This window comes from Bos javanicus, chromosome 2, assembly GCF_032452875.1.
Source record: "Bos javanicus breed banteng chromosome 2, ARS-OSU_banteng_1.0, whole genome shotgun sequence".
NCBI lineage: Eukaryota > Metazoa > Chordata > Mammalia > Artiodactyla > Bovidae > Bos > Bos javanicus.
The window spans coordinates 67,199,509-67,215,925 of record NC_083869.1 but is presented as its reverse complement, the minus strand read 5'-3'; the positions used below and the strand labels follow the sequence as shown (position 1 = coordinate 67,215,925).

Here is a 16,417-nt window from a genome sequence, read left to right as displayed (position 1 = left end):
TAAAATAGACAAACCATTAGCCAGACTCATCAAGAAAACAGGGGAGAAGAGTCAAATCAACAAAATTAGAAATTAAAATGGAGAAATCACAACAGACAACACAGAAATCCAAAGGATGGTAAGAGACTACTGTCAGTGACTATATAGCAATAAAATGGACAATTTGGAAGAAATGGACAAATTCTTTGAAAAGTATAACTTTCCAAAACTGAACCAGGAAGAAATAGAAAATCTTAAAAGACCCATCACAAGCACGGAAATTGAAAGTGCAATCAGAAATCTTTCAGCAAACAAAAACCCACGACCAGATGGCTTCACACCTGAATTCTACCAAAAGTTTAGAGAAGAGCTAACACCTATCCTACTCAAACTCTTCCAGAAAATTGCAGAGGAAGGTAAACTTCCAAACTCATTCTATGAGGCCACCATCACCCTAATACTAAAACCAGACAAAGATGCCACAAAAAAAGAAAACTACAGGCCAATATTACTGATGAACATAGATGCAAAAATCCTTAACAAAATCCTAGCAAACAGAATCCAACAACATATTAAAAAGATCATACATCATGAACAAGTGGGCTTTATCCCAGGTATGCAAGGATTCTTCAATATTTGAAAATCAGTCAATGTGATACACCACATTAACAAATTAAAAAAGAAAAACCATATGATTATCTCAATAGATGCAGAGAAAGTCTTTGACAAAATTCAACATCCGTTTATAATAAAAACCTTCCTTCTGGAGCAGGCATAGAAGGAATATATCTCAAAATAATAAAAGTCATATATGATAAACCCACAGCAAACATTATCCTCAATGGTGAAAAATTGAAAGCATTTCCCCTAAAGTCAGGAACAAGACAAGAATGTCCACACTCACCACTACTATTCAACATAGTTTTGGAAGTTTTGGCCACAGCAATCAGAGAAGAAAAAGAAATAAAAGGAATCCAGATTGGAAAAGAAGAAGCAAAACTCATTGTTTGTAGATGACATGATCTTCTACATAGAAAACCCTAAAGACTCCACCAGAAAATTACTGGAGCTAATCAATGAATATAGTAAGGTTTCAGGATATAAAATTAACACACAGAAATCCCTTGCATTCCTATACACTAACAATGAGAAAACAAAAAAAGAAATTATGGAAAAAATTCCACTCAGCATTTCAACAAAAAGAATAAAAAACTTGGGAATAAATCTACCTAAAGAAACAAAAGATCTATACATAGAAAACTATAAAACACTGATGAAAGAAATCAAAGATGACACAAATAGTTGGAGAAATATACCATGTTCATGGATAGAAAGAATCAATATAGTGAAAATGAGTATACTACCCAAAGCAATCTATAGATTCAATTCAATCCCTATCAAGCTACCAACAGTATTTTTTAGAGAACTAGAACAAATAATTTCACAATTTGTATGAAAATACAAAAAGCCTTGAATAGCCAAATCAATCTTAAGAAAGAAGAATGGAACTGGAGGAATCAACCTGCCTGACTTCAGGCTATACTACAAAACTACAGTCATCAAGACCGTATGGTACTGGCACAAAGACAGAAACATAGATCAAAGGAACAAAATAGAAAGCCCAGAGATAAATCCATGCACCTTGGACACCTTATCTTTGACAAAGGAGGCAAGAATATACAATGGAGAAAAAAATCTCTTTAACAAGTGGTGCTGGGAAAATTGGTCAACCACTAGTAAAAGAATGAAACTAGAACACTTTCTAACACCATACACAAAAATAAACTCAAAATGGATTAAAGATCTAAATGTAACATCAGAAACTATAAAACTCCTAGAGGAAAACATTGGCAAAACACTCTCTGACATAAATCACAGCAGGATCCTCTATGACCCACCTCCCAGAATATTGGAAATAAAAGCAAAAATAAACAAATGGGACCTAATTAAACTTAAAAGCTTTTGCACAATGAAGGAAACTATAAGCAAGGTGAAAAGACTGCCTTCAGAATGGGGGAAAATAATAGCAAATGAAGCAACTGATAAAGAATTAATCTGAAAATATACAAGCAGCTCCTATAGCTCAATTCCAGAAAAAAAATATGTGACCCAATCAAAAAATGGGCCAAAGAACTAAACAGACATTTCTCCAAAGAAGACATACAGATGGCTAATCAACACATGAAAAGATGCTCAACATTACTCATTATCAGAGAAATGCAAATCAAAACCACAATAAGGTACCATCTCACACCAGTCAGAATGGCTGCTATCAAAAAGTTTACAAACAATAAATGCTGGAGAGGATGCGCAGAAAAAGGAACCCTCTTACACTGTTGGTGGGAATGCAAACTATAACAGCCACTAAGGAGAAAAGTGTGCAGACTCCTTTAAAAACTGGAAATAGAACTGCCATATGACCCAGCAATCCCAGTGCTGGGCATCCACACCGAGGAAACCAGAATGGAAAGAGTCACATGTACCCCAGTGTTCATCACAGCACTGTTTACAATAGCCAGCACATGGAAGCAACTTAGATGTCCCTTGGCAGACAAATGGATAAGAAAGTTGTGGTGCATATACACAATGGAATATTACTCAGCTATTAAAAAGAATGCATTTGAATAAGTTCCAATGAGGTGGATGAAACTGGAGCCTATTATACAGAGTGAAGTAAGTCAGAAAGAAAAACATCAATACAGTATAATAACACATATATATGGAATTTAGAAAGATGGTAATGATGACCCTATATGCGAAATAGCAAAGGAGACACAGACGTATAGAACAGTCTTTTGGACTCTGTGGGGAGAAGGCAAGAGTGGGATGATTTGAGAGAACAGCACTGAATCATGTATATTATCATATGTGAAACAGATTGCCAGTCCAGGTTCGATGCATGAGACAGGGGGCTCAGGGCTGGTGCACTGGGATGACCTTGAGGGATGGCATTGGGAGGGAGGTGGGAGGGAAGGTTAAGATGGGGAACACATGTACACCCATGGCTGATTCATGTGAATGTATGGCAAAAACCACCACAATATTGTAAAGTAATTAGCCTCCAATTAAAATTAAAAAAAAAAAACCTGGCATGTAGCAAGCAGATAAATAAATGTTACTTATTAAAACAAATTCTCCTCTGACTCTTATTAAAATCAACATATTAAAATGTGAACTAAATCCATTACTTATCTGATTAAACAACACAAAAATATGAAAATAAATAAGGAAATAAAATTTGACTTAAAAATAGAAATGCAACGATAAAGCAAAGACAAAAAACATTACTCTGACTTTATTAGTGCCAGATAAAATTGTTTTCCATTTAACCTAAGAGATAAATCTATTAGAAAAGCAACCACAATCCGTGTTATCTAGGGGGAAACTGTTAAAATCTGTCATTGTTTTCTCTTTGGCAGCCTGATTATGCCTGGTTAATACCATATTCAAATGTGTTCATCTGTGCTGTTCTTGGAAAAACAAGCAAAGACAATTTAGCTTATGCCTGTCAATACAACATATCTCCCTTCTTAATTCAACAAAATAAAATAAACAATTTGCATCTTGGTTGATGTTGATGTTTATAACTGAGTAGTGCAAATCTCAAAATCTGTAAAATATTATTTCACCCTCATAAAAGCATAATGGGAGACTTTAATCGTTGCTTTGACATTTTAAAATACAGGTCAGATACTTAAATGACACCTTTTAAATTACAGCTGCCAAGTGATTGCTTGGAACATAATATAACATGACATTTTAACTAACTATAACCAGCAGCTATTATTTTCATAGGACATAATAGTAACTAGAATAAATTCATTTTGAGTTTTTGCATAACAATAACAAATCAGTTGTCATTAGTCCAATAAGGTACTTAATTTTATCAACTGTTTTCTGGAAAATTATCTTTTTGATAAACAGGGACAGATTAATCTTTTTAAAGCCTCATTTCAAAGGGTCAAATCATTTTTTTTTATTTTATTTTATTTTTAAACTTTACATAATTGTATTGGTTTTGCAAATATCAAAATGAATCCATCACAGGTATACATGTGCTCCCCATCCTGAACCCTCCTCCCTCCTCCTTCCCCATACCATCCCTCTGGGTCGTCCCAGTGCACTAGCCCCAAGCATCCAGTATCGTGCATTGAACCTGGACTGGCATCTCGTTTCATACATGATATTTTACATGTTTCAATGCCATTCTCCCAAATCTTCCCACCCTCTCCCTCTCCCACAGAGTCCATAAAACTGTTCCATACGTCAGCGTCACTTTTGCTGTCTCGTACACAGGGTTATTGTTATCATCTTTCTAAATTCCATATATATGCGTTAGTATACTGTATTGGTGTTTTTCCTTCTGGCTTACTTCACTCATTTTTTTTTTTAATTTAATGTCTAAGACAATAGAAAGAGCAAATTCTTTGCTACAAAGCCATATTTGCAGGCACATATCAAGGCAAGGAGAACTTCCCTGGTGGCTCAGACAGTAAAGAATCTGCCTGCAATGTGGGAAACCCACGTTCATCCCAGGGTGGGGAAGATCCCTTGGAGAAGGGAATGGCAACCTAGTCTATATTCTTGCCTGGAGAATCCCATGGACAGAGGAGCCTGGCAGGCTGCAGTCCATGGGGTTGCAGATAGTCAGATACAACTAAGCAACTAACATGCACATCAAGGCAAGAACATGGACTCAAGTCAGTCTGATATCAAGGTCAATTTAATCAGTCTATCTGCTTCATATTCTCTGTAAACTAGGCACCTAATTCATCCACATTCTGCTGACCTCGGACTTATTACCTAAAAAACTACTCTATTAAATTTGTGTGTGATGAGTAAATGAGATGATTGTTCACTCTCTTTGGAAAATATACATAAGTAGGTATTTCTTCAAAGAAAGGCACTCATCCTTAATGGCTAACTTCAATTTTTTCTTTTGCTTATTTTTCACAATAGGACTATATATATTTCTTGGGTAGCCTCTACTTCCTTGGTTCTAAGTTTTGGCTCAAATGAACTATTTGAGTCTAACTTCATGGATCAAATCCTATCTGACATTAAAGATTTACCTATCATCAGCATCACAGTGGCAATCTCAACCTCTGTAAATTTTCTCCAAAATGGAATCTAAATTTATTGTAAAATTCTTACTATTAGAGATACCTTTTAGGGAAAATAAGTAAATTTATATGATGGAAATGGACAGTCCTTATTAAATTACTGTGTTAGATCAAGCAGAGTTCTCATATCTTACACCTTAATGCTTGACTTCTTTTATACTCTGATAGACCTGTGAGGATCAACCCCAGGTGCACACCTGGAGAAGGAACTAAAGGGAGAAAAAATTGCCTAAAAGTGAGAGCTAGAGCTAATGATGAAGACACAATTTCACTACCTTATATGTTTCCTTTAGTCAACCATGAGAGTAAATTAACCTGATGACCCTGTTTTGACACTGACTTATTACAGACATTAATCAAAGGGCAACAGGCCAGTGCCGCTGAAGAACTGGTGTAATACACACAGTCCATAGTGGTTATTTTAATATGGCAACAAGACTGAAGAGCTTGATGAATATTCTCTACCAAATACATTCTAATTCATAAAATACATTTCTCTATTTTTCAAAACAGGTCAAAATGGGTAATTATTTCCTGTGTGAAACATTTCCTAACCATGTTCACTGTCATTCTGCATATTAAATATAAATATGAGACTGTAGAGTAAATGTATAGCTACCTAAAACTGGTTTCCAGGACTTTAAGCATGAATGTGCACCCATATATTTTAGAGTATAATTATTGATCTTGTGTGCTTGCTAAGTCGCTTCAGTCATGTCTAACTCTCTGTGACCCTATGGACCATAGTCCTCCAGGTCTCTCTGTACATGGGATTCTCTAGGAGCTCTGGAGAGGGTTGTCTAACCCCTCCAGGGGATCTTCCTGACCTAGGGATCAAACCCACATCTCTTAAGTCTCCTGCACTGAAGGAAAGTTCTTTATCACTAGCACCACCTGAGAAGCTAAATTATTGATCTTATTGTTACCTATTCTGAAAATAAATGTGGGTATTCTTTTTTTATTAGTGACTTCAGTGCAAATAAAAAGATATGTGGGCTTAATCAACATATCCAAGTAATTATACCCTTTAATCAGAAAAAAAAAATGAAAAGTTTTGGTTTCAGAAATAGTTACTTATTAAAGAAACACTTAAATGGTTAACCCACTCTTCAAAAATAATTAGGATTTCTTTTCACAAGACAGGGAAGTTGCTGACAATCTTGGAAATTAAGACACCTGTGTCAAATTACTTCTGTAATAAAATTTGCAATCAAACCAAAATTACAATGAACATGTGTTTCTCTGGTTATAGGCTTGCATGTCTTAGAATTAACCTGCAAAATGTGATCCTATTTTGAAATCACAGTCTCTAAATCATTTCTTAGACTAGGTAATTCCTTGTATGCTTTCTCCTCCATCTACCCCTCAAAACAATTAAATATATTTCCAATGTAGGAAGGGTCAGTGAGAGAGTTTATCAGATTTAGTATGTTACTAAGGAAGCCACTATTATTACTATTGTTTTATTAGATCATAAATACTAGGACTGTAATGAGCTTCAATAAATCACTTCAAATTTTGGCAAAACAAAGATGCCCCTTTTGTCAACAAAACACTTGATATCACAGTGTCACTGAGTCCAATCTAGCTCTCCTCACTACATGACAGGTCAATTAACCAAGGGGTGAGGTGTTGAGGAAAGGATTAAGACTTTATTTGGAAGGCTGGCCGACTGAGAGGAAGGCAGACTTGTTACTCCAAAAAAAAAAAAAACAAACCCGTCTTATCAAGTTCTGGATACCAGGTTCTTTTATAGAACAGGGTGGGGTAGGGGGTGAATGTGAGGAAGTAAAGTCAAAAGACCATTAATCTTGCAAATATCTCTTGGAATGGTAACCTCAGGGAGAAGTGAAGTGAACTAGCTCAGTCGTGTCCGACTCTTTGAGACCCTGTGGACTGTAGCCTACCAGGCTCTTCCCTCCATGGGATTCTCCAGGCAAGAATACTGGAGTGGGTTGCCATTTCCTTCTCCAGGGGATCTTCCCAACCCAGGAATCAAACCCCGGTCTCCCGCATTGCAGGCAGACGCTTTAACCTCTGAGCCACCAGGGAAGCCTACCTTCCTGTGGACAACCACATGTGGACAGGATCCTGAACAAAGGCACTTTAGTTTACCATTCAGGCAGAGAGGCAGGGTTCGCTGATGCATGATATTATGTATAAACATTATCCTTTTTGTGAACAAAAGTAATGTAAAACAAAGGTTAAAGCAAAAGAAGCAGATTAAATATGGAGTCAGATTTTGTTCTTCCCAGTAACAAACGAAGGTAAGTGACTTGCCCAAGGTCATAGAGCTATAAAAGGCAAACGGATTTCTGACCTCCACCCTTGCTGGATGGACTGTTCTAGAGTCAGTCCTTTATTCTAAAAAGTCAGGTGTCCTGATGAATAATTTCACCATCAGAAGCTTCCCCTCCTGAGTGGATTCCTCTTCCTGGTTGAAAGTTGCCATCTGTCTGACGGACTAATAGAAAGCTGAGCCTCCAGGACGTATTTGTGAACAAAGTGAAGATTAGAGGGGAGTGTAGCACGTTATTCCCTCAGTCACAGGTTTTCCCTTGCTGGTCTGTTGTAGCACTGCTGAGGTTAAAAAGAGGAAGGTTCTGTGTAATCAGAGCACTAGTCTGGTCACAGATAAACACAAGCATACATGCATGAAATCAAAGGTCCACACTAATGGTCTCAATGAACATGCTAGCCCTCAGAACCAGAGGTTAAAAACAAACAAACAAACAAACTCAGTTTTATTTGGTTTTTGCTTGTTTGTTTCCTGTCTAATGAGGGAGGCAAGACTAGATAACTTCTGGGAGTACTTCCAGTCTTAGGACTCAGGCCACAAACTAATAAATCTTCTGACCTTATATTTCACTCTGCTGTTTGGTGTGAGCCCACCACGATGGTCATGTAGTCAGGATAGTATTTGCTTACTCACAACTCAAGCAAAATTCTTAACCACCATGATTTCATTTATCTGCTTCATCAGTTTGCATAATCTTCCAATTCTGGTGACACTGAATTTATAGAGTATAGAACACAGGTTGTTTCTGTAATAATACTTTTTCCACTTGAGTATACTGACTTCTGTTTTTCATTTCATAACATCCCTGCCAAAAATAACAGTGCAATGCAAACATATTCGAACATGTGGTAAACAAATTTGTGTGTGTGTGTGTGTGTGTGTGTTAGCACAGTTGTGTCTGACTCTTTGCAACCCCATGGACTATAGCCCACCAGGCTCCTCTGTTCATGGAGTTCTCCAGGCAAGAATACTGGAGTGGGCTGCCATTTCCTTCTCCAGGGAAAACAAATTTAGTACATTATTAATGTAAAAAACAATTGCCACTTCCACTTGTATAATTAATCTCATATGAAATTAAAACTTCACTTCTTTGAGTTGGGGATGTGTGGTTGTTGTGCTCCTGTGTAGTTGTGGAAAAAGGAGATTGGAAGATATAAAGATAAGATACAAAGCAGGAGACAGACCAACTAGTATAGTACCTAGAAAGTTGTAAGAAATCCATTATCATCTATTGATGTATGAATAAATGAATGAACAGAATACTGAGAGACTGACTCCAGATTAAATATTTGGTATTTTTCCACATGCCAAAACTTAACATTGAAATCAGAGAAGATCTATACTCCTAAAAGACTTTATATTTTTTCTTAGCAGTCTCCCTCGTGTAACGGTGTTTTGCATTGTGTCTGGTGGTCAATAAGTACTTAACAATAAAAATAATAAAACAAATGGTAGCAGTAGTTCTACACACTATACCAAACACCTCAATTTTATTAGCTGATTTATCCCTGAGAGGTAACACTGAGACAGGCTAAGACCTGGAACCCGATACCCTTTACTGCAGTGCTTACACATGGCCCAACATCTTCTCAAGCAAAAAAATACAAAAAAAAAAAAAAAAAAACTATAAGGGACCAAAAATAACTGTGTGCATGCCCAGTTTGGACAAACCATTGACAACAAAATACAAAAAGAGCAAAAGATCCCAACTGCCACTTCTGAAGAACCAAGAGCAAGAGGAGGGTACTGTGCATATCCCCTGCACACAGCACCACCAAAGGGGTGGGCAAAACACCTAAGTCATCCCTCTGAGCCAAGCCCTGGACCTGAGACTGTCACCCCATATAAAGAACCAGCATGTCCCGCTTGGGGAGCAAGTGAGCAAGAAAGGGAACCTGTTGCTTGTTTTTTGCTCCTCTCTGCTACAGCAGGGGCCCCAGGAAAGCCTTGCCTGAATTTTTTGTCTGGCTTCTTATTAATTTCTATTGATTAATGAAGTCAAGAACCTTGGTTAGTAACAACAATGTAAAGTTGCCATTATGAGTTGCATCCATAACACAGATGAGTGAAGTTAAAGACAAGGTTTAGATCAGATCAGTTCAGATCAGTTGCTCAGTGTCTGACTCTTTGCGACCCCATGAATCTCAGCACTCCAGGCCTCCCTGTCCATCACCAACTCCTGGAGTTCACTCAGACTCATGTCCATCAAGTCGGTGATGCCATCCAGCCATCTCATCCTCTGTCGTCCCCTTCTCCTCCTGCCCCCAATCCCTCCCAGCATCAGAGTCTTTTCCAATGAGTCAACTCTTCGCATGAGGTGGCCAAAGTACTGGAGTTTCAGCTTTAGCATCATACCTTCCAAAGAAATTGAAGGGCTGATCTTCAGAATGGACTGGTTGGATCTCCTCGCAGTTCAAGGGATTCTCAAGAGTCTTCTCCAACACCACAGTTCAAAACCATCAATTCTTTGGCACTCAGCCTTCTTCACAGTCCAACTCTCACATCCATACATGACCACAGGATGACCACAGGAAAAACCATAGCCTTGACTAGATGAACCTTTGTTGGCAATGTAATGTCTCTGCTTTTGAATATGCTATCTAGGTTGGTCATAACTTTCCTTCCAAGGAGTAAGCATCTTTTAATTTCATGGCTGCAGTCACCATCTGTAGTGATTTTGGAGCCCCCACAAAATAAAATCTGACACTGTTTCCACTGTTTCCCCATCTATTTCCCATGAAGTGATGGGACCGGATGCCATGATCTTAGTTTTCTGAATGTTGAGCTTTAAGCCAACTTTTTCACTCTCTACTTTCACTTTCATCAAGAGGCTTTTTAGTTCCTCTTCACTTTCTGCCATAAGAGTGGTGTCATCTGCATTTCTGAGGTTATTGATATTTCTTCCTGCAATCTTGATTCCAGCTTGTGCTTCTTCCAGTCCAGCGTTTCTCATGATGTACTCTGCATATAAGTTAAATAAACAGGGTAACAATATACAGCCTTGACGTACTCCTTTTCCTATTTGGAATCAGTCTGTTGTTCCATGTCCAGTTCTAACTGCTGCTTCCTGACCTGCATATAGGTTTCTCAAGAGGCAGGTCAGGTGGTCTGGTATTCCCATCTCTTTCAGAATTTTCCACAGTTTATTGTGATCCACACAGTCAAAGGCTTTGGCATAGTCAATAAAGCAGAAATAGATGTCTTTCTGGAACTCTCTTGCTTTTTCCATGATCCAGCAGATGTTGGCAATTTGATCTCTGGTTCCTCTGCCTTTTCTAAAAACAGCTTGCACATCAGGAAGTTCACGGTTCACATATTGCTGAAGCCTGACTTGGAGAATTTTGAGCATTACTTTACTAGCGTGTGAGATGAGTGAATTGTGCGGTAGTTTGAGCATTCTTTGGCATTGCCTTTCTTTGGGATTGGAATGAAAACTTGCCGAGGTCCAGCCCCAGCTTCGGTGAGTTCTCTGGATACAGTAGCTTATAGCTTTATTTAAATATTAATTAGAGATATAAAGAGTAACAGAATGAGGATAGCTCAGTAGGAAAATTCAGCAGAGAAAAGAGGCTGAGTAGCTTGGTTTACGCAGAAAATCAATATAACCTGTGACATCAGGTTAGCTCTGACCACGGAGGCCGCCAGCGCCCTCTCAAATAGGGTAAGGTGCCCCACCTTAGACACCTTCTCGAGTGGGTTTTAGAAGCCCAGATAAATAAATGGTCGCAGAGGACCTCCACGCTCCAGATGGAGACTCAGCCGGAATGTGAAAAGAAAGAATGACATGGGGAGACCAAGCTTTGGTGAACAAGGCCTGTAGCTTTATTTTCAACAGGGGCTTTTATACCCTAAGTTGTATATAGAGGATAATAGGGGGTGTGAAATCATGCAAAGTCAGCAGTCTTTGATCCTTATCAAAACCAGGGTTTCTTTTCTGCAAATTTACCATATACAAATGGTTTAGGTGATTTACATCATCTTCTGGCCAGAAGGCCTATTAACATTTTATGACTCTTGACAAAGGTTTGTCAAAGATAAGACTTAGTTTCTCTGAGTAATTATTTTAAGGTTTGGGGCCATCCTCCAGAGGTGTTAGATAAAGTTGCATTCCTATAGGGCAAACGTGCAGTGGGTTCACAACAAAGGAAAGAATTTATTACCTTAAGGGTCTAAAGTTGCTAACACCAAGGCCACTACTTATTTTTTCTACATACCAACTATATTAATTAATACACATTCAAGGATACAATACAGGGGATGTGGAAAGTTGGCAGCAAGCATTGGCTCATCAATGAAATCTTTTACTAGTTTTATTCTGACAGTTTCTAACTCTCTGAGAGGCTCTAAGCTATTTGAATATCTTAAGCTTCCCATGCCTTTCCAGGCTGGGAGACGGTAAACAATCGTATGCATAGCTGTAGGAGTCCGGGTAAACTTGTCAGGCGAGTTAGAGAGCTATCTGAGGGGTTTGGATTTAAACACTCCTAATGCCCAGGAACTTATTAACTGGAGCTGTAAGTTAACTCTTTATCAGAGAGAGCGAGATGGTGGTGGGGGACAGCCCCAACTAAAGTCAAAGTTGAGAGCACAAAGCAGTAAAGTAGGCAGACTCTGGTTTTTGGGGGTAGATGCTCGAGAATTTCCAGGGGGACTCCTGAGGCTCGATCCCGCCTTTGCGTATGTCGAGCCTCCTTCTCCATGACCTTTGCCACAGATGGAGGTCCTCACTCTGGCTCCCGGCAAAAACTGACCTTTTCCAGTCCTGTGGCCACTGCTGAGTTTTCCAAATTTGCTGGCATATTGAATGCAGCACTTTTACAGCATCATCTTTCAGGATTTGGAATAGCTCTACTGGAATTCCACCACCTCCACTAGCTTTGTTCATAGTGATGCTTTCTAAGGCCCACTTGAATTCACATTCCAGGATGTCTGGCTCTAGGTCAGTGATCACACCATCGTAATTATCTGGGTTGTGAAGCTCTTTTTTGTACAGTTCTTCTGTGTATTCTTGCCATGTCTTCTTAATATCTTCTGCTACTGTTAGGTCCATACCATTTCTGTCCTATATCGAGCCCATCTTTGCATGAAATGTTCCTTTGGAATCTCTGATTTCCTTGAAGAGATCCCTAGTCTTTCCCATTCTGTTGTTTTCTTCTATTTCATTGCATTGATTGCTGAAGAAGGCTTTCTTATCTCTTCTTGCTAGTCTTTGGAACTCTGCATTCAGATGTTTATATCTTTCCTTTTCTCCTTTGCTTTTCACTTCTCTTCTTTTCACAGCTATTTGTAAGGCCTCCCCAGACAGCCATTTTCCTTTTTTGCATTTCTTTTCCATGGGGATGGCCTTGATCCCTGTCTCCTGTACAATGTCACGAACCTCATTCCATAGTTCATCAGGCACTGTATCTATCAGATCTAGTCCCTTAAATCTATTTCTCACTTTCACTGTATAATCATAAGGGATTTGATTTAGGTCATACCTGAATAGTCTAGTGGTTTTCCCTACTTTCTTCAATTTAAGTCTGAATTTGGCAATAAGGAGTTCATGGTCTGAGCCACAGTCAGCTCCTGGTCTTGTTTTTGCTGACTATATAGAGCTTCTCCATCTTTGGCTGCAAAGAATATAATCAATCTGATTTCGGTGTTGACCATCTGGTGATGTCCATGTATAGAGTCTTCTCTTGTGTTGTTGGAAGTGGGTGTTTATTATGACCAGGGCATTTTCTTGGCAAAACTCTATTAGTCTTTGCCTTGCTTCATTCCATATTCCAAGGCCAAAGTTGCCTGTTACTCCGGGTGTTTCTTGACTTCCTACTTTTGCATTCCAGTCCCCTATAATAAAAAGGACATCTTTTTTGGGTGTTAGTTCTAAGACGTCTTGTAGGTCTTCATAGAACCGTTCAACTTCAGCTTCTTCAGCGTTACTGGTTGGGGCATAGACTTGGATTACTGTGATATTGAATGGTTTGCCTTGGAAATGAACAGAGATCATTCTGTCGTTCTTGAGATTGCATCCAAGTACTGCATTTCGGACTCTTTTGTTGACCATCATGGCTACTCCATTTCTTCTGAGGGATTCCTGCCCACAGTAGTAGATATAATGTTTAACTATTAGCCAATTTCACAAAACTAGTTCTGTTAGATCCAGAATTCAAACCAAAGTGTATTTTATGTAAACTCTTGCTTTAATAAATGAATAAGTGCATGACAAAATAAATGCAACCATCCTGTATTTTTATTACTGGGGCAAATTGGGAAGGGTTTTGCAGAGTGAGTAACCAACCCTATAGGTCTTTGTTATACCAATATCCCAAAGACACCAAAGTATCACTGTGGCCTCAAAGAGTCAACAACTAGGAAAAGGATACTAGACTCAGACAGAAAAAAATTAAGGAGAAACACAGAGGCATTTTATGAAACTAATTTCTTCCATTTGGTTAACAGTCACCAATAGAAGCAGTTAAGGCATGTCATTCAGTTTTTAATAATTATGTCAAAATTTCTATGTTTAAGTGAAACACTGCACCAAACATAAGCTCATTTTCCTTTAACAAAGATTCTTGGCAACTGGCAACAACTCATAGCCATCACACCATTCATTACACTGTCTTGCAGATGCACAAATGAGGCTGTAAGAGAAAATTCCTAAGGAGAATGATAGATAAACCAGTTCTTATCAGGAATGTTTTTTCTATCTTTGTTTAAAATTCTCTTTCCCTCCTCTTTCCTCTTTCCTGATTCCCTCAAATTCTTTCTCCAGCTCTTCATATGTTAAATAACAACTATGAACTAAATTTTTGGAAATCTATATATTTGGAACAATGGATACTGCAATTTGTATAATTAGCCACAATAATTAGTTGACTAAATGAACCTGTGAAAGAGGTCATTTTGTTAATCAAATATTGTACATGAGGAGATAAATTCAACATTTTTAAAGGGTTTGTAAATAACAAAACTGGGACAGGAAGTGAAGTTATAAATACATAGTCTTTAACAACAGGCTGTAACTGCATAATTTGGACTAGCTTTATCTATTTTTGGACTAGTTATAGGTATAAGAAATGATTATTTTTTATAATGCTGAGCCTTATACAGTGACCAGTCTTTGAGCAAGCTAGTTGGATGGGTTGTAGCACCATGACAAAATTTTTTGTTCCTGGAAGGCAGTTTGTGAGTTTAAAATGTGAGCAGCCTTTCTCTGCCTTCTGTAATAGCACCTACCAAAGAGCAGTAAAATTCCAAGTACTGAAATAAATACCAGTGAAGAATTAAACATACTGATAATTTACATAATAGAATTCAACCATTTAATATAAAGAACAAAATTTAAAGAGTAATGCAAGAGCAGCTTGGAGAGTATCTTTAGACAGAAACTAGGAATGTAAAAACAACAGAGAAAGAAGAGAGGAAGAAATTTGAGGTATCATACTCAGAGGCTTAGCTCATTTTCTTTTGATCTAAATCTCTTTGTCCATCACATCCTCCCTTCCCACCATCAGTACAGTTGAGCTATCTCCTACATATGGAAACTTCCAGACTCTACTCCCTCATCTCCTCATTGCAATAAAAGTCAAATATGCTCCACATTTATTAAAGTAACAATCATAATAAGTCTCTCAGTAGCAATAGAGACCAAAGATCTCCTTAGCATTCCATATATATATATATATATATATATATACACACACACACACACATATATATTTTATATTCCAATGTCCCCAAAATATCTTGCATGATATTTAAACCACAAAATGACTGTGCCATTTGCAAAATGTCTGGTTATGCATTTTTTTATTCCAACCAATGTTAATGTGTCCTAAGATACCATATAAGATTATCCTCTTTAGATATTTCAATGTGAAATTATCATCCACAATACCACCATAAGAGAGTAATAAAGACAGATTACCTGGGGTTAAGAGGATGACTGACATAGTGATGAGTGAGCATACAACTAAAATCACCAGCAGGGCAATAGCAATTCCCTTCCAGTTTCTCTGTGGAGGGCTGTTACTTCCCAGTTCCTACAGAGAGAGAAAAAAAAGAAGTTTCATAATTATACATGTTCCAAGAGAAATGTATTCATAAAGGAATGATTCAGTGCATGGAAGAATCACAGTTTGAAAACTGATTAGAATCCTTTTCCTCTTCAGTGGCTCATTTAATTATTCAAAGGTGCATGTATTATAAATGGCTATCTTATGAGGGGCAATCTTACTTCTCCAAGAGATAAACCAGCAGAGCTTTATGCCTGCTGTCCAAAATGTGGATGGTATTAAAATACATTGACTATAAACACTAGAATGATTGCCAAAATACTCTGCAAAATAATATGGAAATAAAGTGTGCCCATTTACATTTTTCTTGCTACAATGGACCCTACAATGAGGATTTAAATATTAATATTCCTGAAGCACTATAGACTACTTTTTTAACTGGTAAAGGGGTAAAAAAAGATTAGTGATGGGAAAATAATTCAAAATCCCCCCTCAATGCAGACCGGTGCACATTAGTCAATATAAAAAGTCCTCTTTTACCACTACTCATAAAAATCAAGAGGATGTAGTAACTAAATTAAACAATTGCTTCCATAGCAATAGATAACAACATCTTCTCCCTGGGCAGCACGCATAATATTGGCAAGAAGGTATGACTGACAGAGAAGGAGAAACTTGAGCATCTTTTACTATATGCATAGTAAAACTTTACAATTTTCAGATCTGTGTTCCATTCTGTTGACTAGAAATATATGAGCATCATTCACCAAAGTAAAGCATAGACCACCCTGATTTGAAATACATGCCAGATTTTCTTTACAATAAAGTTTATAAAACACTAAGTTTCTTGTTTCTTTCTCTCTACCCCAATTCCCAATTTCTTTTACTCCATTCCCAATAAAACCTTCTTTATTGAAAAATAGTCAAATGATTTGGGGACAAATGAAACAAAACATAAAGGTTTCCAGTTCACAGTGTATACACAAATCATCCAAGAAGCCCCAGTCTTTCTT

The 16,417-nt window shown here is 37.7% G+C and overlaps 1 protein-coding gene across 3 annotated transcripts in view; it reads right to left on the bottom strand.

The window, feature by feature from the left end:
- DPP10 (dipeptidyl peptidase like 10) overlaps positions 1-16,417 on the bottom strand; it is an 811,290-nt gene that overhangs the window by 617,632 nt on the left and 177,241 nt on the right. For all 3 annotated transcript variants that reach the window (XM_061439625.1, XM_061439633.1, XM_061439629.1), the window contains exon 2: positions 15,317-15,431. In XM_061439625.1, coding sequence (XP_061295609.1) covers positions 15,317-15,431 — 115 coding nt within the window. The remainder of the gene's footprint in view (positions 1-15,316; positions 15,432-16,417) is intronic.